General features: G+C 29.3%; 2 protein-coding genes and 1 pseudogene across 2 annotated transcripts; 2 read left to right on the top strand and 1 right to left on the bottom strand.

The window, feature by feature from the left end:
* The first annotated feature begins 3,643 nt into the window (after nucleotides 1-3,643).
* On the top strand, nucleotides 3,644-5,702 carry LOC113866103 (annotated as a pseudogene).
* On the top strand, nucleotides 5,135-6,411 carry LOC113865959 (pentatricopeptide repeat-containing protein At5g04780, mitochondrial-like). Its single transcript, XM_027500793.1, has one exon. The coding sequence runs from the start codon at nucleotides 5,715-5,717 to the stop codon at nucleotides 6,375-6,377; it is 663 nt and encodes a 220-aa protein (XP_027356594.1). The 5' UTR covers nucleotides 5,135-5,714; the 3' UTR covers nucleotides 6,378-6,411.
* A 5,193-nt stretch (nucleotides 6,412-11,604) lies between these two features.
* LOC113866102 (protein trichome birefringence-like 42) lies at nucleotides 11,605-14,038 on the bottom strand. Its single transcript, XM_027500991.1, has 5 exons — nucleotides 13,776-14,038; nucleotides 13,407-13,581; nucleotides 13,114-13,298; nucleotides 12,846-13,004; nucleotides 11,605-11,872 (listed from the first exon to the last, which is right to left on the bottom strand). The coding sequence occupies exons 1-5, from the start codon at nucleotides 14,036-14,038 to the stop codon at nucleotides 11,605-11,607; spliced, it is 1,050 nt and encodes a 349-aa protein (XP_027356792.1).
* Nucleotides 14,039-23,189: the final 9,151 nt, after the last annotated feature.

The following is a 23,189-nucleotide window of genomic DNA, read 5'->3' as shown; positions in this document are numbered from 1 at the left end:
TATCTGAGCATTAGCAAAAGACTAGAATTAGCTACCTCGTATTGTGATAAGGGACAAATGCTAGACTATCTTGTTAGTTATCGAGCATTCCATGATTGGTATGGGTGTAAACCACTAGAAGTGACCATAATAGAAATTATGTACTAAAATTTGTGTTTCCAATGAGAGATGTTGTACCTATGACACTATCCGAACTACAAACACAGAACTCCCAAAGATTAAAGTAATGGATAATTAATTACTCTATAGAGAAAATATAGATCAAAGACATTGTAATGTTTGATTGGGTTACTGGTTATGTATTTTATTCATTAAGCAATTGGTATTGCTATGTGATATTTATGGATGATTATACTCACCATTTTCTTATTTTATGTCTCTTAACTATGTTATGAATGCAAAATAAATTACGAGGATATACCTGTCATTCTCAACTAAAAAATGTCATTTAGTACATGGGCTGACAGATAGGACTATAATACATTTAATCAAATGGTTGCTTTTATCTGTCATTTTATCTTAACCATTATTACAATTAACAATCCTCATATTTCTCCCATAATCATGTTCAATGTTGTTGGGGTGGAGATTTCCTTTTCTCTTTATTGTGCAACAATCCTCCTCTAGAGGGACCAAGGAAGTAGACAGAGACGAGCTACTAGGAGATCCCTTATGTATATTATGTATACCTAGAACTTTCCTTCAACCTTCATTTATCGTTAGTTTGTAATATATTTGAATAAATTAAGAAAACTAGAAAGTCCTTAGAATCTTACACTCTTAGGTCCCAATAACATGACATGGTATAATAGCATTATGATGTGTGTTTGTATTTAGAAAAAAATTTAGTTTCAAAATTTGACATGCTATTTATAAATTAACATGACACAATTACAAAACTAGATATTGAATTATTAATAATAATAGAGATATCGCAGTTAACATATTTAGATTTTGTTGATTGAGATAAATTTTAAAGTAATTTTTTAAATCTTTTATTGATTTGTTGAAATAAAATATTCAGAGTTTGATGAAAGAAGTATTCAAACAAATTTTTGATTTATCACATCTTAATTGATTGTTAAAGGTTTAATTAAAATATTTTAATCATACGAATTTGATTACAAATTTAAACTTACTATAGGCAATCCTGTTTAAGTCAAGTAGGACTACTAGAGGTAGCAAAACTCTCCCTCCAGATATTTAACTGATTAGGACTATTATGGATAACAAACTTTTTCTTTGAGTATTTAACACAGTTGCATTTACCCAAACTCAAACTTTGAGATCAATAATTAAGCTAGAACAAGTTTCTACCAACTAAAGCTCTCCTTTTGAGTATTCAATATAGTTGCTTTCGTTAGGACTTAAACTCGAGATCACAAGTTAAATTGAAATATCTTTCCATCAGTTAATTCACGTGCTCTATGGTACTCAAAGGATTTAATTAAAAATAAAAAAAAAATTATGGGGGCCAACAAAATAATTTAATCTAAAATTTTAATATTTTAATTTATATCATAGGATTAAGTATTTATATTATATGATAATAAAAAATGATATGAAAATATGTAGTTTCTAAATTACATAAATGATTATTTGTATTTTTATAAAAGTAATTTAAATATGAAACACAAAAAATATTTATTTCAAATGAATAATATTGCTTTAAATAAAATTAATATTTAAAACATAAAGTGAATATAATGTTATAGACATATTTTAATTATTTTATAAATTTTATAACCAATTATTTTTATAATATTTATATTATTATTGATATATTTTAATTTTTAAAATTTTAATTTAAATATAATATTTTCCTATGCAATGCATAAGTTTTAACACTTACATTTTTTAATAACTTTTTATAAGATGTGATATTTTTTTAGCTTTTTTATTTAAATATTATAATTTTAAAATAATTTTTAATTTAGTTTTTTTTAAACTATTTTCCTATTTTGGGTGAATCTGACCATGTGACAAAAGTTTCACAAATACAGTTGGTAAAAGTGTTAAATTTTATTTTTTTAAAAATTTTGCCACTAGAAATGCAAAATAAGTGCATATGATTGACAAAATTAAAAAAAAGTTTCACCCTAAACGCGCAACTTTCTAACCGTTTGAGTAAGTTTTGCCATGAAAATGGCATAATTTATGGAGAGTTGATACATGGTGTGAGTTTAAGGAATGCATGAATAATATAGCAAAACTTGCTTATCTCTTGGATATTTTTAGGTAGGTACATATTTTCACGTAGTGCAAGTTTAAATTTATAATTTAAATTTTTTTAATTAAAAAGTACTAATAATTTGTATTGAATTATAAAATAAGATTTTTTATTGCTGATATTTGTATAAAATATATAATTATAAATTTAAATTTATGTCATTATGATGTAATAATAATTTGTAGGTAAAAATATAAACTATTATAATGAAGATGATATTTGTATTATTATGTTAAAAAAATATGTATATATATATATATATAAATATATATATTAAATATATACTTACGTGAAAATATCTTATCTATAAGCAAGTTTCATCATATCATTAGCTCATCTTGCTAAATTTGCATTACATGTTAATTCTTTACAAGTTGTGCCATCTTTGTAGTAAAACTCATCGATTGGTGACATGTATTATCATCATAAAGTTGCATATTGTTGATAACAAAATTTACTTTTAATTTTACTAAATATACGATAAAATTATAAAAATTGTGATATGTAGTAAAATCATACTTATTTTACATTTGGTACTAAAATTTATTTTTAAAAAATTTAAAATTCAACAATTTTACCAACCATATTAATAAAAACTTTTGCCATGTGGCTAGATTCACTATAGACATAAGAATAGTTTAAAAAATAATAAATAAAGATTTTATTTTTTAAATTGCAATATTTAAATAAAAGCCAAGATTTATCAAATTGAATCATTATTTTAAATATTTTTATTAAGTAAATCAATTTTATACAAAAGTAAAATGCAGAAGTATTTTATTTAAGCAAACAATATATTTTTAAAATATATATTTGTAATCAAAATATGTAAAATTTGATATATATATATATAATCATGAAAATAATATAAAATGATTCAAGTCAATATTTAAATTTGATACCCAGTGTAATAATATATTTTACACATTTTTAAATACATCTTCTGCCGTTAAATAAATTTTATACTACCCATTAAATAATATAGGTTTTTTATTTAATAAGATTTACATTTGATTTATTAAAAATTAATATTTTAAAAATATATTATTATTAAATTAATTTTATCGTGGAAATTATGCTTTAGATTTTTTTTCAAAAATCATTAAAATAAATTTTGATTAAAAAATGTGCAACAATAAAAATTTTATTAAAATAACAAGCCAAGCATACAATATAATAAGCATGCTTTTGAATTAATTTTGTTTTATTAAATAATTTATTTTTCACACTATCAGAAAAAATATAATATCATTATTTCAGTAAGATTAAGCTAAAACAAAAGTATGTAATTGTTTTAAGTGGCTAGGTTTAGAATTTCCACACACACTTTCTTGTTTTTATTTTTTATTTTTTTAATGCACTTTCTTGTTTTTGGTAACTTAAGGAAGGAAGTGCTTCAACAACAGTTGTAGCATGTCAATCAACAAAACATCTCCAAGGTTTTCGTACATCAATTTCCTCCCACACACTAATCTACAACGTCTCTACCATCCATTCAAACTCCCTACTACACAAACCACTTATCTTGCCTCCTTGTTAGATTCAAAAACCATTACCAACGTTGTTCTTTGCTCACAAAGCCTCACAAAACCCCCCACATCCTACACCAAGCTCTTATCACAATGTGTTGCTTCCAAGTCCGTAACTTTAGGCATGGAACTCCATGCCCACTTGATCAAGTTTGGATTTTCCCGCGAACCAAGATTCAGGAGCCACTTCGTAACTCTATATTGCAAGTGTTGTCGTTTTGGGGATGCCCGCAAACTGGTTGATGAAAGTTCTGAGCGAGATTTGGTTTCTTGGTCTTCTTTGATATCTGGGTATGTGCAAAATGGGTTAGTGGAAGAGGCAATTTTGGCGTTTAATGAGATGTGCATGTTGGGTGTTAAGTGTAATGATTTTACTTTTCCCAGTGTGCTGAAGGCATGTTCAATGAAGAGGGATTTGAACATGGGGAGGAAGGTTCATGGGATCACCGTGGTTACAGGGTTTGAGTCTGATGGCTTTGTCACTAACAGTTTGGTTGTTATGTACGCCAAGTGTGGGCAGCTAGACGATTCTAGGAGGTTGTTTGGTGGGATTGCCGAGCGAAATGTTGTTTCGTGGAATGCCTTCTTCTCTTGTTATGTGCAAAGGGAGTTGTGTCGCGAGGCTGTGGATTTGTTTAAGGAAATGGTGATCAGTGGAATTATGCCTAATGAGTTCAGCATTTCTATCATATTGAATGCCTGTTCATGGTTGAGGGATGGCGGTCTTGGAAGGATGGTTCATGGGCTTTTGCTAAAGTTGGGGCTTGATTTGGATCAGTTTTCTGCAAATGCGTTGGTTGACATGTATTCTAAAGCAGGGGTAATTGATGATGCAGTGGCTGTTTTTCAGGAAATTGTGCACCCTGATGTTGTTTCTTGGAATGCAATTATTGGTGGTTGTGTTCTTCACGAGTGTAATGATTGGGCTTTGATGCTGTTGGATGAGATGAAGAGTTCAGGAACTCATCCCAATATGTTTACGTTATCTAGTGCTTTAAAGGCCTGTTCTGCAATGGGGTTCAAGGGTTTGGGTAGACAGTTACATTCTAATTTGATAAAATTGGATACTGATTTAGATTTGTTTGCTGCTGTTGGACTGATAGATATGTATTCCAAGTGTGAAATGATGGATGATGCAAGGAGAGCTTTTGATTTGATGCAAAAGGACATTGTTATGTGGAATGCTTTGATCTCTGGTTATTCTTAGTGTTGTGATGACTCAGAAGTAGTCTCACTTTTTACTAAAATGTACAATGAAGATGTAAATTTCAACCAAACTACTTTGTCAACGGTTCTCAAGTCTGTGGCCAGCTTGCAGGCAATTAAGGTTTGTAAGAAGATTCATACAATTTCCATTAAATCTGGAATTTATTCGGATTTCTATGTCATAAACAGTCTTCTGGACACATGGAAAATGTAACCATATAGATGAAGCTTCAAAAATATTTGAAGAGCGCACTTGGGAAGATTTGGTGGCTTACACATCCATGATAACCGCATATTCTCAATACAGGGATGGGGAGGAGGCTTTAAAGCTATATTTACAAATGCAAAATGCAGATATCAAACCAGATCCACTTGTCTGCAGTTCTCTTTTAAATGCTTGTGCAAATTTGTCTGCATATGAGCATGGGAAACAATTACATGTCCATGCCATCAAGTTTGGATTTATGTCTGATATATTTGCTAGCAGTTCTCTGGTGAATATGTATGCAAAATGTGGAAGCATAGAGGATGCGGATCATGCCTTTTCTGAGATACCTAATAGAGGAATAGTCTCATGGTCTGCAATCATTGGAGGATATGCGCAGCATGGCCATGGTAAAGAGGCTCTTCAATTGTTTAATCAAATGCTTAGAGATGGTTTGCAGCCCAACCATATTACCTTAGTTAGTGTTCTTTGTGCATGTAATCATGCTGGTTTGGTGAATGAGGGAAGATAATATTTTGAAACAATGGAGGCAATGTTTGGGATTAAACCCACACAAGAGCATTATGCTTGCATGATTGATCTCCTGGGACGAGCTGGGAAATTAAATGAAGCAGTGGAGCTTGTAAATTCAGTGCCATTTGAAGCCAATGGCTCAGTTTGGGGGGCACTTCTTGGAGCTGCAAGGATCCATAAAAATATAGAACTTGGTCAGAAAGCTGCGGAGATGCTTTTTGCCCTCGAGCCAGAGAAATCTGGTACTCATGTTCTCCTTGCAAACATCTATGCTTCAGCAGGGATGTGGGGTAATGTTGCTAACGTTAGAAAGCTTATGAAAGATAGCAAGGTGAAGAAGGAGCCTGCAATGAGTTGGATTGAAGTGAAAGACAAGGTATACACCTTCATTGTTGGAGATAGAAGTCATTCTAGAAGTGATGAAATATATGTTAAATTGGATCAGTTGGGTGACCTTCTAAGTAAAGCTGGATATAAACCCATCATAGAGATTGATATACATAATGTGAATGAAAGTGAAAAGGAGCAGCTCTTATATCACCATAGTGAGAAACTTGCTGTAGCCTTTGGATTAATTGCTACACCACCTACAGCCCCAATAAGGGTGAAGAAGAATCTACGAATTTGTATTGACTGCCACACCTTTTTCAAATTTGTATGTAAAATTGTTTGACGGGAAATTATTGTCAGAGATATTAATAGATTCCACCATTTTAAAGATGGATCATGTTCCTGCGGCGATTATTGGTAATATCATCAAGATGGCTCATTCTTTCTGTTCCACAAGATACGTTGATTTTTTATCTTTACTACTGTAATTGTTTGATAGAAACTGATGTCTTTATTAAGAAATACAAGAAGATATTTTCAACATTACAGAATAAAACACACACACAACAGATCTTCAATGGACTGCAACTCCTAAGTGAAAGGGCCTAACTCTCTTAACAATTGACAAACTGACCTCTCTCTTCCTCCCTCTTATTTATAGAGGGAATATGCCTTATTTTTTTTACAATCTCAACCATCCCAAATTACTAACTTAATAAGACTAATTAACTAATATATTTTAAATAACTAATTAATCTAATATATTATAACTAACTACTAATATTTTCCTAACTAACATCATGGTTAACTACTAATGGGGGTTACCTAACATTGTTTCATGACCAAAGTGGGTACATCAATCAAACACCTATTACTACTTAAAAGTCAAATATCTAATTTAGTTGAGGTTCATTGTTTTTCTTCCAATATTTCTGCTGGGTTCATATTAGAAAAATTTAAGGAAAAGGCAATAATGGTTGAGGATGTTGATTGAGACGTGCAAGGTTGTATGTTGTCCTAAAATTGTGATTTTGAGTTCATGCCAGCATGAACGCAGATTTGCTCCGTTAAAGGCCAGAGTTTCACATTTGATATCTTGTCTGACATGAGGGATACTCACGCATGATCTGAAATTCTGTGCTGAACTGAATCTTTAACTCTTTCAAATTACTTGATTTTTGGTGTTTAATGCACCTGCTGATTCCAACCGGATACTTTTGTGCTTGTTTGGGTGCTTCTGTAAAAACAATTGTTTGGTTGATTTCATAATTCAGCATTTTCTTAGGACCAGTTTCTTCCCATTTGCTCCAACATGGTCCTGGCTATTCTTTGTCGGAAGAAAATATAACAAATGATCAACAATGTCTTAAACCAGATATCTTTTAGCAGCTCTTTTCCATAATAAATGAAGTAAGGGTTGAATTTTATTCCTGATAAATCATTCTAAGTTATATACACTATACAGTGATTCACGACGTTTGCAGTTGAATTTCTGGCAGGATCAAAATAGCCTTCTGACTGACATGTCAAGTATAGTGCTGTGGATCCTCCTTTTCTTGAGGTTGAATGACTGAATAATTTCTTTCCATTTGCTGGCCTGCTTAACCTTGTTATTTTAGTCCTTTTGAAACAAAACGTGTTTGTCTTCGCAGCTATACAATGAGAAAATTATGGATCTGTTAAATCTGAATCAAAGAAACCTACGAGTAACAACTAAAAGATTTTGAGTTTTGTTATCATGCCTATGTATTTGTTCAAAGTGGTTTCTTTCCATTTGTTATCATACCTTAATGCCCCAACGTCAAACAAAATTAGCCCTTGGAAACTAATCTTAGCCCATTGTTCTGTGCAAGGTCATTTTTCATGCTCTTAAAACAGAGTTAACAGAAAATATTAATTCAGTTTATTTATTATCAGAACACTGAATGATTTTGGTCTCTAACCTACTTTTATGCCTACAGAATGCTTATTTTCATTTTTGTTTCCATGTTTTAAAAAGATGTTAGTTGAGTTTATTTTCTTTTATCCTATATCAATTATTGCTTTTGTAGGTCAATTTCCATGGGAATAATAACTTTCTATGCTCTATCTAAACGACTGGTGCACTTGCCAAATATGGTAGTCAAAATTGCATGTTGACTCGTGGAATCGTGCAATTCTACGATCATCCTGAACCACCATATCGTGCTGGGTTGCAAGCAAGATTGGAGATTTGTAGGATCGCGTGGAATCGCCATGCAAGATGGGCACGATCCTTTTATGTCCACATTAACTTGTCCGTGTGTTTGGACCCCAAACCCGTTTTTTCGACCCAGTTGTCTTATAATTGTCGATAGTGCGGCAGTGCCTAGTCAAGCGGCCTTCAGCTGCCACATACCTGCCATAGTGGAGTGTTTTGCTGTAGCATTGCAACCATCGGTATTTGCGGCCATGGCAACTTAACTCGCGGCCTTTGACAAAGCAATAGTTCCGCTAGAGTAAAAATGTCAACTTTCCCTTTCTACTCCAAAACAACATATTTTAGAGTTTTTTAAGGATAAAAAAGGACTTTTTATCTCTTAAAGATAAACTAACTTCCTTTTTTTATCCTTAAAATACTCTATTTTTAAGGATAAAATATTCTTCTAACTAATTTTTATAATGCAACATCTAACCTATTTTTCTTCTTTTCTCCTATTCTATGCTCCCTTTTCTCATTTCTGTGTTTGTCTTTATCTTCTATCTTTGATCCCTTTTTTTTATTTTATGTAGGATCTTAATTTTGACTATTATGTTGCCAAATTTGTTTATCAAACTCAAGAAACAAACATCAAAACTCTAAGCATTCTAAATGGAAATAAGACATAATTGCTATAGATTTTATGTCAAGATTTTTTAGGACAATCATTGGTCATGATGTTGTAGGTTGTCATCAATAAGATCCATCTTATTCCTATCAATGCCAAATGTTCTTCTTAGAGACTAAACAGATCTACATCAAAAGGTTAGCAAGGTCTCTTACAATGCCAAAAACCTACTGAAAAAAGAAAAAAGGTTACTTCATCATGCTATCCACCCATCTTGTATACATCCAAATATTCTAACAAATTTACTTAACTAACTTTTGCCATTTTTGCATTCCTATCCTCTCGCGCCTTCTTTCTTGTAGTATACACTTTAATTAGGCCTTGGAGGCCTAATACTAAGAAAATAGACTTGTTGGACCTATCAACAGTTGTTAAATCATCAATTTTGTTCTCAAGGTTGAAATTAGGAAATTAACTCTTAAGAATAAATTCATCTTCCCACATAATATCTTCTGTAGACTTACCTTACTAATGCATTAAGTACTAGAGTTTCTATTAGCCTTTATTAGAGAAATGACTCTATTAGCTAATATAGAATAAGACTCCACTGTAATCTCAACCATAAGGTCATGAAGAAGAGTAACATCTGCCTCACAATTTTCCACAACTTTTTTCAATTGCGACACATGTAAAATAGGAAGCACTTTTGATTCCCTAAGATGTTTCAACCAATAAAACACCTTTCCCAAGCACTCAATGCCTTGATAGGGCCCAAAATAGCAAGTAGCTAACTTTTGATGAATGCATTGAGCAATTGATTACTGCCTACGTGGACATAGCTTCAAGAATACCTACTATCCAATAAAAAAAATTACGCATTTGCTATTTTTTTGTTAACAAAATGTTTCATTTGCTCTTGAGCCTTAGTCAAATGAAATTTTAACTAAAAGAGTGCTTCATCAAGATCTTTCAAGTCTAGTATCATTGCTTCTACACGTTATTCTCCTTCATATTAGGAGGCTTATGACAATAGACCGCTACAAATGGTGGTAGTACTAACGGAGGAGTGACAAATGATTAAAGTTCATATTTCAATAGGAGTATCACTCAGGTATAAAAAAAAGAATTTCTAATACAAGTTCAAGATACAATTGCATTATCTAATTCTTTGATACGGTAAACTTGGTGTCTTAGTGAAATACCTTAACTTTTAGCTAGGAAAAATCTAATGTTTTGGTGAAATTCAATTAAGAAAAGTATGAAAAATAAGAATTAAAAGAATCTTATTCATTTTTCCTTGTCTAAGAAATTAGAAAAAATCAATGCAGTTCGCCTCAGAATCAGGATGTTTAAATCAATGTGTCCAATACAAAAAAATATTCTAAAATAATACTATCAAATGACTAATTCAATTAGAACTTTCGGTATTAAAGAAAAACTATACAATTTATTAAGAATCACATAAATTAGAATAAACAAAATCAGATTACATAAATTTACAAAAAAATGAAATAAAAATGACAAAAGAAAAATAAAAGATCTTCATAGAAAAAACTAAGAAAAAATCTTATATCAAAAATTAGAAATTTAATAAAATGAGAGAAATATTTAAAAATGACATTCCTAACATCTATTTATAGTCGTTGAAACATGAAAAAATTATTGTTTAAAAATTCCTTAAAAATGATGCATGCATTGGAATGCTTAGATTCATGTTGGAACACAGCTCAAATTTCATTTTCTTGATTGCTGAGCGTTGAAAAGCCCAAGTCATGCATCATTTTGGTTCTTCTATGATGATTGAACATTAAAACGTCCACACTAATGATGGAATGCTAACTATCTTCGCTTAAGGACTTAAGCTTTGTTTTCATAATCAAAGTCCTAAAAATCATAAAAAACTCATAAATTTAATAAAAACGTGCAATTAAATGAATTTATTTTTATCTTCAATCATTAAGCAAATTTCAATTAGAAACGTATCATTTTCATGCCTTTTTAATTAATTTAAACTAATATTCTGGATATTAAACCTTATAAATAAACTATAATTATAAATTTATCACGAGTCACGCCGCCGCGGGTTAGGCTTCTGGTTTTTCTGCGACCGCGGTCGTTCCTATGCTGCTTGAATCATTGCCTGGGCTTTGCTGCTCATCGCGGCATAGGCATCGCCTAAGTCTGCGTTCTTTGATGAACTCCTCGATTACTTCTTTTAGCTGAATACATTCATCCGTAGTATGTCCAAACCCATTGGCTTTGTTTCTCAAGGGGTGCAGATCAGGAAATGGAGCCAAATTTCGCGTGCATCACATCCTTGTATATGCGACTCGAGGGTGAACCCCAGTTGCGATTGCGAAGTGCTGGGCAAAGGCTGAACCCCAGTTGCGGATGGATGCTGGGTGGGAAAGACCTGTAGATGATTTCTTCTCTGGGGTCGATGGTGATAGCATCTCCATTTTCTGCAGAGTGTAAATTCAACATATAGCCTTTTCTTATCTTTTCTATTTATTAATTTAATATTTCTCATACCATTGTTTCTCTTTCTTGATAAGTCTACTAAAATAGTAGAATATAGATAAATGATAAGATCTAATTAAAAAATAATAGTCAATACTATTTTAAACTTACAAAACAATAAATAAATCAAAATAAAAATTCTCTTCTATAACAACATAGAAAGAAAAAAAAGAAGAGGGGATCATTTTCCAAAATCGCAGGAGTCTTGTTCGCTTAAGGGGAGAAGAAAACATAAATTAGAGATAAAAAATGAAACAAAAAATATTATTGTCTAAGCAAAGCAGAATATAAGATTTCATTCCAAGTATCAGGAGCACCAGCTAGACACCAATGACTGCAGTCCACATAATCATTGCCTTTGCCTGTGTATATAGATGGGTGGCCATCTATCCTTAGCTGTGTGAGGAATGTAATGTCAAGCAAATAAACAGGATTTGTCATACTACTCAAAATGTTCTTCACAGTGTCTGCACCAGGATATTGTGGTTTTGATCCTTGCTCTGGGCGAGTTTGATTGAGACAACCCTTTCCCCTTGAAAATTTAGGACAAAATATGAGTCTTTGAATACAACTTTTCCAATCAATATTATTAACCATAATAATGAGCTTTTAGATTTAGTGATTTATTTCTCTAAATATATCTTTCTTTGTCAAGCTCCCTTTAGTTCAATTAAGTTGGCTTAGTTGTGAGATGACTTCAATCTTTAGTATAGACTTAATATTTAAGTTTGGGCCTAAGTGGTCAAGGGTTAAGGTTTAGGGCCTTCTAATAGTCTTTTTTTGGGTACTTTAGATTTTTCTTGAATACATGCTTTGTACCACAAAAAAATTTGCATAGTGAGCTTTTATTCGAGAGTGTGTAAAAGTATGCTAATGAGCTTTAACTCTAGTCTGTTTTCTTCAAAAAGATTTACCAAAAAAAGGGAGAAGAAAGCTTCGTATTTTGCCTTTTCTGGTTCCCTTCTCTTATAAAATTGCTAAATTCATGTAGGAGTTTAGATGGATAGATAAATGATATACTATACACAAACATTTAGATGGCACCTAGTTAGTTAATTTATAATACTTATAACCTTTATGCTTGACTTTTGTAAGGGCTTTTAAAAATTAAACAGAAAAAATAGGAAGTTACGGATGGAACTTTTGCATCTCACATATTAAATCTCAGATTTTTTATATTCAAATCAACATGTGAGGGAAGTTATGCATGTTGATACACTACATCATCGATGTTTTGTTATAATTTTCTTATTCTCCGTCTCAAAAACTAACAATATCTAATTTCGCTCGAGTGGTAAAGTCTATTATATCATGGGCAAGTACATGATTAGATCAAATCTGCTTCCATCAAAGAGGTGGTTTCATGGAATAAATAAAAAGGATTGTAACTCACATTCATGGACTAATAAATGCTAATAATATCCAACTATGTAAGTAAAATGTATTATTGAATTCTTTTATGAACTTTAATTGGAGTGGAATGAGGAATTAAAAATTAAACTTACTCAGAATGCGAAGCAGCAATTCCTTGGAACAAAACTTTAGTTTTTGAGGGATCAATGTTAGAATCAATCCATTTAGACCAAGTGGTTAACCCAATCTTGTAAGCTTCCAAGGGATCCATGTCTTCCATTATCTCATTGCCCAATTGAAAGTGAACCAATCTGTGAAACATCGTCATGAATGCATAATTAGCGACATGCCTAACTTTTCTAATACAAATATCCTAGCTTCCAAAAATGCAAAAACTATAGTTCAAAATCATAACAATACGTTTGAGAATCTCTTGCGTGGGTCCACCAATGGTAAGTGTTGAAAATCAATACATCTACTCCTTTCCACATGTTCCCAGATCTAATGGAAATGGAATCCAGTTTTACAATTCTGCGTTTTTCTCTGTCATGAACCACATCCACTAGGAACCCATTTTTCAACCACATTATTGAAGCTTGGTATTCCTATAACACAATAATTTGACAGAGTTATTAATAAGGTGACTAATCAAACAATAATTGTCAAGGCCAAAAATTTCCCTTTAAATTAAAATATAAACTCAAAAAAACTACCGGAAATAAGAATACAGAAAGATGTTTTGTTAGAGTTGTTAAGGTGTAATTTGATTTTGGGACTGCAATGTGAAGCAAACAAATAAGTGACTGCCACATATTGTTGCTTATGGAGTCCCCCACAAACATGATCTTCTTCCCTCTGTAACTCTCCAAAAGATTCATTCCATCAAACCTGTTAACCAACACATCACATGTGAAGTGACATTTTTATTTTAAGAAAAAGGAAAATTCATCTTTAATTTCAAAAGGGCAATTTTTGGGCCATATGAAGGCTTCAATGTGAAAGTAAAATAAAATGCTTATGAGTGATGAAACATGAAAAATGAAAATCTTAAACTAAGAAAAAGTGGTGAATAAAAACATTACCTTGGAAGATCACAACCAGAGGGCTTCCATCTATACTTGAGGTATTCTTGATCAGGCCTACCATTTCTGAGACAATCAAATCCTTGGCCTATGAAAGGACAATCCCTTGAGGCATCATATAGAGGGTAGTAAGGGTCATCAACAACCCAGCTTCCCTGAGAAAAATCACAATCATTGCCTTGAATATGATACAGTGGAGATGCCACTGCCCATAGAACAGCAAAGGCCTGTGCCAGAAAACATAACCAGATATAGATTGCCATTTGAAATTGTCCCAAACCTTTTCACACCATGTACTTTTGCCATTTGGGTACGTGGGAGTGGCTTTAGAGAGAAAGGGAAGCTTCCTTTCAGGAAAATTATTACATTGCTACATATTATATTGACTTTATCTGCATAAAAGCCAATTAAAAAAATTAATTGTACAAATTAGGTTCTATTTTAATAATCATTGAAAGCAATTTTTTTAAAAAAAATAGGTGTTCAAAATTGAAGTTTCATAAGAAAATGATAATTAACTTTCACTTTCAATTTATCAGTTTAACACATAAAATGACTATTTTTTTTATGTATTGATCGTATTACAATGTTTAAACTAATTCATCAATTATTTTTAATAATCGTTGAATAAAAAAATTTATGATAAAATGACTAACATAAAATAAAATAAAAATTTTAAAACTAATGAAATATAAGATAAAAATAAATATAAAATAAAATAATTAAGTCATTAATATAATCTAACCTAAATTGAATCATATGTTGTGCATGTTACATATGTTAAAGCAACACAATCTTTTAATCACACTTTTTAATATATTTTGTATAATTGATTTACTTTTTAGAAATTCAAAATAATATTTTAAAAATTATCAATATACAAATGATTTTTTTATTTTTCAAAATAAACTAACTATATAAAGTGTATTGAGTAATATATTTATAAAATATTTTTTTAACATATATTAAAAGATATATAATAAAACATTAATAAAATAATTTTTTAAAATTATTGTAACTCATATTATTAATATATTAATTTTAAAAAATGTTATCATTTATATATTTTTATTGTACGCTGTTGAGAGCATATTAAAAATGGCTTTTTTTTATTTTTTAAGAAACTATTTATTGAAATATTAATATTTTGAAAAAAAATTTCGGTTTAAATTTTTTCCGGTTTTGTGATAGTATAAGGGCGAGACTGGTTTTATTTTTAATTAATCTTGCCATGTATTTCCTAATACATATTAACATAATTTTTAATAAAAAAATTACTTTTAATCCATCAAATAAATCTTTAAGATATTAGTTAACTACAAAAGTATATTTTATTAAAAATATAATACATTTTTATGCTCACAATATTTAATACATTTTAATATAGATTTTAATAAAATTTTATTATTTCTTATTTTATAATTAGTCTCTCAAAGTTAACAAGACTCTTATCTTTATATAAAAAATATTATTTTAGTTTTTATTTTTCATTTTATTTCTTAACTTTTAATTATTAAATTAAAATTCTTGTAACAGTCCGGCAACTTATTCGGGACTGACGACTGTCCTCATAAACCAACACAAGACTTTTTAGCATCTTTTGTCTTCACTCGCACACTTCCTGGAAACTTTCCAGAAAGTCACCCATCCCATAATTGCTTTGAGTTCTTAAGTGATAGGCCACAAAAAAGTAAATGCATTTTGTTGATATAGATAGTCCTAATCAATTCCTTTAAGCTATCATCAACTGTATAGTCCCATACCTACACAGCCTCTGGATCCCTCTCATTCTGGTATAAGTTCGATTCAAACAGGCACTAGGTGAGGGCGAGGAGTGATCGCCGGTGCAATGTAACACGGACAAGGAGCAGCTACCAGGCAGGCTTGCAGCAGTAAGGGACACATGAATGAATCGAACTTATACCAGAATGAGAGGGATCCAGAAGCTGTGTAGGTATGAGACTATACAGTTGAGGATAGCTTAAAGGAATTGATTAGGATTACCTATATCAACAAAATGCATTTACTTTTCGGTGGCCTATCACTTAAAAACTTCAAAGTTAAGGCTTAACTTTGAGCAATTATGGGATGGGTGACCTTCTGGGAAGTTCCTGGGGGCTGTTACAATTCTCATCTTAAAATTTCACTTAAAATAACAAAAACATAGTAAAACTAAAATGTATGTAAAGTCACCTCTTTTATATACTATAGTATCCATCCTCATACCTGTGTTTTAAAAAAATATCTGTACCTAGCCCCATACTCGCGTGGGTATGAATACTGGGTACCCGCATCCTCATTTTGTACCCATTACCCGCGCTTGTTTGAAAAAAAATATTTATAAAGAAAAATATGTTTATATAACTTCACATAAGTAGCATAATAATACAAAAATTTAATATGTAGTTGTCGAACAAGGTATAAACATAGATAAAAAAATAAATATTCAAATATCACAAGTGCTAAATGTATCTTAATATAATAATTTTTTAAACTAAAATTCTTAAAAACAATAAGCGAAATTAAACACACAAGTTATTTGTCAGCAATAATCCTATCTTGTGTGAGATTCGATCGATTGACAACGTTAGAGCGACAATAAAATAAATCTGTATAATGGGTAGCCCTTCGTATGAGATTACTTGGTGACTCCTTGTGGCGACATTGACAACTAACTCTGATGAATAACGTTTCATAATTGTTAAGTTTTAATGAGACATACATTGAGAATGAGAATAAAGTTAGAGTAGAGAAGTTCAAGTACTAACACAAAAAGTGGATACATAAAATAAATTTTTTAACTTTTAAATTTGAAATTGTAAGAAAAATAATAGATTTAATTAAAATAATATAATATATATATATATATATATATATTAATACTAGTATTTTTAACTCATACTATACAAAAGTATTTTTTCAAAAATACAAATTTTTGAAAATTTATTTTAATGAATTAAATATTTATAATGTATATAAATTTTAAAAGAAAGAATTTGAATAAAAGATAAATGGTCACAATAAAATTTTATAATAAAGAAATATATGTGTATATCAAAAAAATTATAATTTTTTATCTGAGAAAAAAATTAATAAATAAAAATTAACAATAATTTTTTATATTTTATATCCTTTTAAAAACTTTTTTGAACGTAAATAAATAGTAAGAATAATATTATTTAGATTCAATAAATTATAGTTGTGCTTGTAATACATATGTTGCATAGAAAAATATTATTTTAAAATAAAATTTTAATATTATCAATAAATAATAAGTTTACAGTAATAGTAGGTGGTTGTAAAATTTATAAAATATTTATAATATGTTTATTATTTATCATTCACTTTATGATTTAAATATCAATATGATTTTATTAACAAAAATATTTGTGTGAAAAATATTTTATGTGTGTCATATATAAATAATATTTTAAAAAAAGTAAATCTCATATCAATTATGTAATAATTAAATTGTATTAGCCTAATTAAATGATATAAAATAGTAAAAAAAATTTTTATTAAAAATATAAATCAAAATAATTTTTTTGGTTTACTTTATTATTAAATATATTTTTATATTAATTTTATATAACTTCACATAAGTAATGTAGTAATACAAAAAGCTAATGCATAGTTGTAGAACAAAGTTCAAATATATATATATATATATATATATATATATATATATATATATATATATAGGGACCTATGTAGCGGGTAAATACTCTATCCATTGTGGATAAATTTTGCGGGTGCCCATTAGGTGCTTTACTCATTGTCATCCCTATGTGTCATTCCTCAATTACATTTTCCTTAATTATTGGATGTAATTTAAGAATGATAAATACAATTTGAATAATTATATATATATATATATATATATATATATATTACTATTTTGAAAGAGCAATATGCGTTGCAAAAATTAAAAAGGCAATCTAACCACAAGTTTTTTGTTAATCATAATTTAATTAAAAAACCTTTGTATTGTAAATACAATAAGGACGTGCCAATTTGCCATGATTACTCCATTTAGATGCTATAAACCAAAACACATATTATTAATCACAATAAGTATGCATGACAAAGTTCTATTTCAAACTAATATTGTAAGTTAAATTGCAACAGTTGAACAAATGTTGAAAATCATCGTCAATAAAAAACTATATAAGTAGAGATTTGTCTGTGCTCTTAGGTCAAATACAGTTATTTAGATCATACACTTTTTAAGAAAAAAAAACTTTAAAGGTATGTTTGGAAGGAATTTTATTTTGGAGATTTGTCTTATATTTCTTGACTTGTTAGAAAAATATGATAAACTTTGTCAAAGTATTTATGATGGAAACCGAACACTAATAGTGCAATAGAATATTAAAGATTCTCAATTACTCTTGTGACATACATATTTCAAAGCAACAAAATATACAAAAAATAGAATAAAGATTACTTTTTATGTGGGTAGTAAATTGTGGAAGTGAGAGAGAGAGAAAAAAAATATATAGAAAGTGATAAGGTTTTTCTAAAATATATCTTAAGTTTAATATCTTATACTTTATTTGTAAGCACAAGGATGACTAATCCTAATTTTCACTTACGAGTTGTGACTGACTCATCCTTAATGAGTTTGATATGATAAAATATTATTTCAATCTAACTGAAATATTACTTTTCTATTGAACCTGTTCTATATGTGTGACCATGTAGATATTTCTTATATTTGATTATTATATTAAATATAAATATTCAAGTTCTTAGTGCATATACCAGCAGTTACTAACTTGCACTTGAACTTAATTAGATATGTTTAATATTCACATATAGTAAGAAACATCTAACAATACATCACTATGACCCAAATATTAAGAATGCCTTTAAATTGACATAACATATTATGTGATTATGTTTATATAATTGATCCCTTTATCCATATATCTAAATTGAACAAGAGGCATAGACATGTCATCCTCACATAGTTCAATTTATATGCTTTAATACTTGAACAAACTTTCTAGAAATAAAGATCTCATATTTACCCTTTCTGAGTATGACCATGCATTTTAAAATCTTACTTTGTTAAGTGGTACTAGACATTACTCTTGATAAATAGGAGGGGTAAATTCCCTCTACATCACTCATATTCCTTAACATGATTTTTATTATACCTAATTATTGCCTTTATTATCACTTTGTTACAAGCAATACATAAACCATAATCATATTGAGAACTATTTATGACATTCATGTAAGGATTGATGCAACGTTCTCGTAGTGGGATAGTCCAATATATCATTACCCTTAATGTGGACATGTGTTAAGACTTGATATCTCATATTTATGATTCATGAGATTTGATTACTCATCACTCTCACAGAAGAAACTTTTATTATTATTATTATTGTTATTATTATTATTATTATTATCTCTATATATATGAATTCTAGGAGTAAACATGTATTTATGCATATCACTTAAACTTTAGCTTGTCATGTCCTTGTAACTTCAGAGATTTCTTCTTCTCTTGAATAGGAAACATTCCTTTATTTTTATTGTTTTTATTAATTCTTCTTTTCTTTTCTAGGACTATTTAATATGCCACAAAATAGCTTTACAACTCCAAAGAGATTGATCAAAATCTTCAAAAGACAATGTAAAGATGATGAAAATAGTCACGTGTTCAGAAAAAGTAATAAGTTTTCAATCATTACAAGATTATTTTAAGTAGTGGAAGACATGTTTTTGGCTTTGAAAGCTCTTTAGAAATCCTTTCAAACAACTGGTGCTGGATATTAAAGAAGAAACTTCATTAGAAGACACTGCTTCATAAATATGAATTTAATGGTACTATCTTGTAGACAATTCATACTGAAAAGTATTAGGGATGGCAATGGGTAGGGTATGGGTAGGGTACTACAGTACCCATCCCCATACCCGCGTTTTAAAAAAATACCCGTACCCGGCCCCATACCCGCGTGGGTATGAATATTAATTCCCGTACCCGTACCCTCTGGGTACCCGCATACCCGTTTTGTACCCATTACCCGCGCTTGTTTGAGAAAAAAAATATTTATAAAGAAAAATATGTTTATATAACTTCACATAAGTAGCATAATAATACAAAAATTTAATATGTAGTTGCCGAACAAGGTACAAACATAGATAAAAAACAAATAGATCATAAATGTTAAATGTATCTTAATATAATAATATTCTAAACTAAAATTCTTAGAAACAATAAGCAAAACTAAACACACAAGTTATTTGTCAGTGATAATCCTATCTTGTGTGAGGTTTGATTGATTGGTAATGTCAGAGCGACAACGAAATAGATCTGTACAATGATTGTCCTTTCGTGTGGGATCACTTAGTAACTTCTTATGACAGTATTGACAACTAACTCTAATGAATAACATTTCATAGTTATTAAGTTTTAATGAGACAGACATTGAGAATGAGAATAGAGTTAGAGTAGAGAAATTCAATACTAACAATAGAAAGTTAATACATAAAATATTTTTTTTTAACTTTTGAATTTAAAATTGTAAGAACAATAATAGATTTAATTAAAATAATATAATATAATTAATATATATATATATATATTAATACTAGTATTTTTTAACTCATATACTATACGAAAGTATTTTATCAAAAATATAAATTTTTGAAAAATTATTTTAGTGAATTAAATATTTATAATGTATATAAATTTAAAAAAAAGAATTTGAATAAAAGATAAATAGTTACAATAAAAATTTATAATAAAGAAATATATGTGTATATTAAAAAAATTATACTTTTTTATCTTAAATAAAAATTAACAATAATTTTTTATATTTATATCTTTTCAAAAACTTCTTTGAATGTGAATAAATAGTAAGAATAATATTATTTAGATTCAATAGATTATAGTTGTGCTTGTAATACATATGTTGCATAGAAAAATATTATTTTAAATTAAAATATAAAAATAAAATTTAAATATTATTAATAAATAATAAGTTTACGGTAATAGTAGGTGATTATAAAATTTATAAAATATTTATAATATATTTATAATTTATCATTCACTTTATGATTTAAACATCAATATGATTTTATTAACAAAAATATTTGTGTAAAAAATATTTTATGTGTGTCATATATAAATAATATTTTAAAAAAAGTCAATCTCATATTAACTATGTAATAATTAAATTATGTTAGCCTAATTAAATGATATAAAATAGTAAATAAATTTTTCTATTAAAAATATAAACTAAAATAAATTTTTTGGTTTACTTTATTATTAAATATATTTTTATATTAATCTTATATAACTTCACATAAGTAATATAATAATACAAAAATTCAATGCATAATTGTAGAATAAAGTTCAAGCATATATATATATATATATATATATATATATATATATATATATATATGCGGGTATGGGGCTGGGTGGGTATTTAGATACCCATACCCATACCCACACCCATCCCCATTAAAATTTGCGGATTTTTACCCACACCCATACCCATACCCGTATAACGGGTAAATACCCTATCCATTGTGGATAAATTTTGTGGGTGCCCATCGGGTACTTTACTCATTGCCATCCCTAAAAGTGTCCATCTTATACACAATTTCTAGATATTATGCACATTTTTATACACGCATTATATGTCTGGGACCAAACAACAAAAGTGAAAGAACGTTGGCCTTCATGGACAATGATAAAATGTGTAGTTTTGATGAATGACTTTCTTGTTTGCTTTAAGAGAGTGATTGAGAGAATTTGGTGAAAATGTATAATTAATGGAAACAACTAAAATGATACAATTAAGCATAATTGTGCCTCATATAGAAGTGATTATCAGCTAACAATAATAAACTTTATAACTAACTCTAACTTCCTAAGTTATTCAATTAATACCTTAAACATTCAAATTCAATGTAAAACAACACCATTTTGCTTGGAAAAAGGTTTTTTATTTTATTTTATTTTATTTCCTTTATAAATTTGCGACTCATCTGACTTGTTGAAAATCCTTAGTTCATTAGTTTCTTAAAATTTTGGTTAAATATTACTAGTTTAACCTGATTTCATTACATTTCTAATTCATTGTGCTACTTACACCAGTGAATTGATCAATTTATCAGTCTAATCATCCAATTTATGTTAAATTATCAAGTAAAGAAAGAAATAAAAATAGAAGTATGATTCAATAATCTGAATTGAATTACAAGAGGCCATATTGGTATATATAGCACAAGACATTAGATAGCTACTAGATTGATAATTAGCTGTAATTTGCTAACATAACTGTCTAACTAATGAACTATTTGATTAGATCGTAGACTAGTGTGAGAAGATTATATATATGTATATATCTCAAAAGTCTCCAACTTGGGATCGAAAGAAGAACATTGTGGTAAAAGAAGGGCTTGGGTGAAAAGATCAAATACTGTTGACTTTTTAAAGTGAATAAGCTTAATAATGTTCGCTTGAACTAGTTCGCGTATAAAATGCCAGTTATTATTTATGTGCTTGGATCGTTTTGGGATGACCTGGATTCGATGCAAGATGAATGGATGATTGGTTATCGCAAAAAAATGATAACAGAAGAAACAGAAACTTTAAAACTTTTAGCTGCTTGGATTTCTAGGAAATTAATGCATCATTAAGAGATGCAAAAAATAGTAGGAGATCGCCTTGTATCTAAGCAATTGTCCTAATAGGCATCAAAATAAGTAAAAAGATTAAGAAAGTTGTTGGTAGGGAAGAACAATCCCTGGCTTGGAGCCTATTTGAGATACTCCAATAAATGGTGAACAAAATAGGGATGACTAGTATAAGAATTTTGCATATATCGACTTAGTTTGTGAATGACAAAACTAATGTCAGTTTTGAAAAGATTTAGATAAATAAGCCTGCGAACGAGTCTTTTATATATTAGGGGAACAGGTAGAGGATCACCTTCATAGGTTGATAATTTGAGATTGAGATCAATAGGTTATTGAGCTCGTTTAGAGGCCAGGTTACTTGTGCATTGTAGTAAATTTAATGTATATTTATTGATACAAACAAATGCCCTTAGTAAACCTCACAAATTTTGGTCCTAAGAAAAAATTGAAGTCATCAATTACCTTAAGTTTGAACAGTTGTTGGGCTTCAACAATTTTTAGCGGGTATAGTCTTGCTTATATAATGTGATCGACATATACTCTCAAGACAACAAGAGTAGTCCTAGAGCCAGATGTGAATAAAGAATAATCATTCTATGATTGATTGAATCCGTGAACAATTAAAGCGAAGAAAAATTGGAAAATCATTGATGAGAGACTTGCCTTATGCCATACAACTACTTATTCTGCATACAAGGCCTTTATTTTCAATTTTATAGTTATGTCGGAGTTCCATGTATACTTCTT

The sequence above is a fragment of the Abrus precatorius genome, unplaced genomic scaffold, assembly GCF_003935025.1.
Source record: "Abrus precatorius isolate BTA unplaced genomic scaffold, Abrus_2018 Scaffold4, whole genome shotgun sequence".
Lineage (NCBI taxonomy): Eukaryota > Viridiplantae > Streptophyta > Magnoliopsida > Fabales > Fabaceae > Abrus > Abrus precatorius.
The sequence above is the reverse complement of the archived record's forward strand: the minus strand, read 5'-3'. Positions and strand labels throughout refer to the sequence as shown.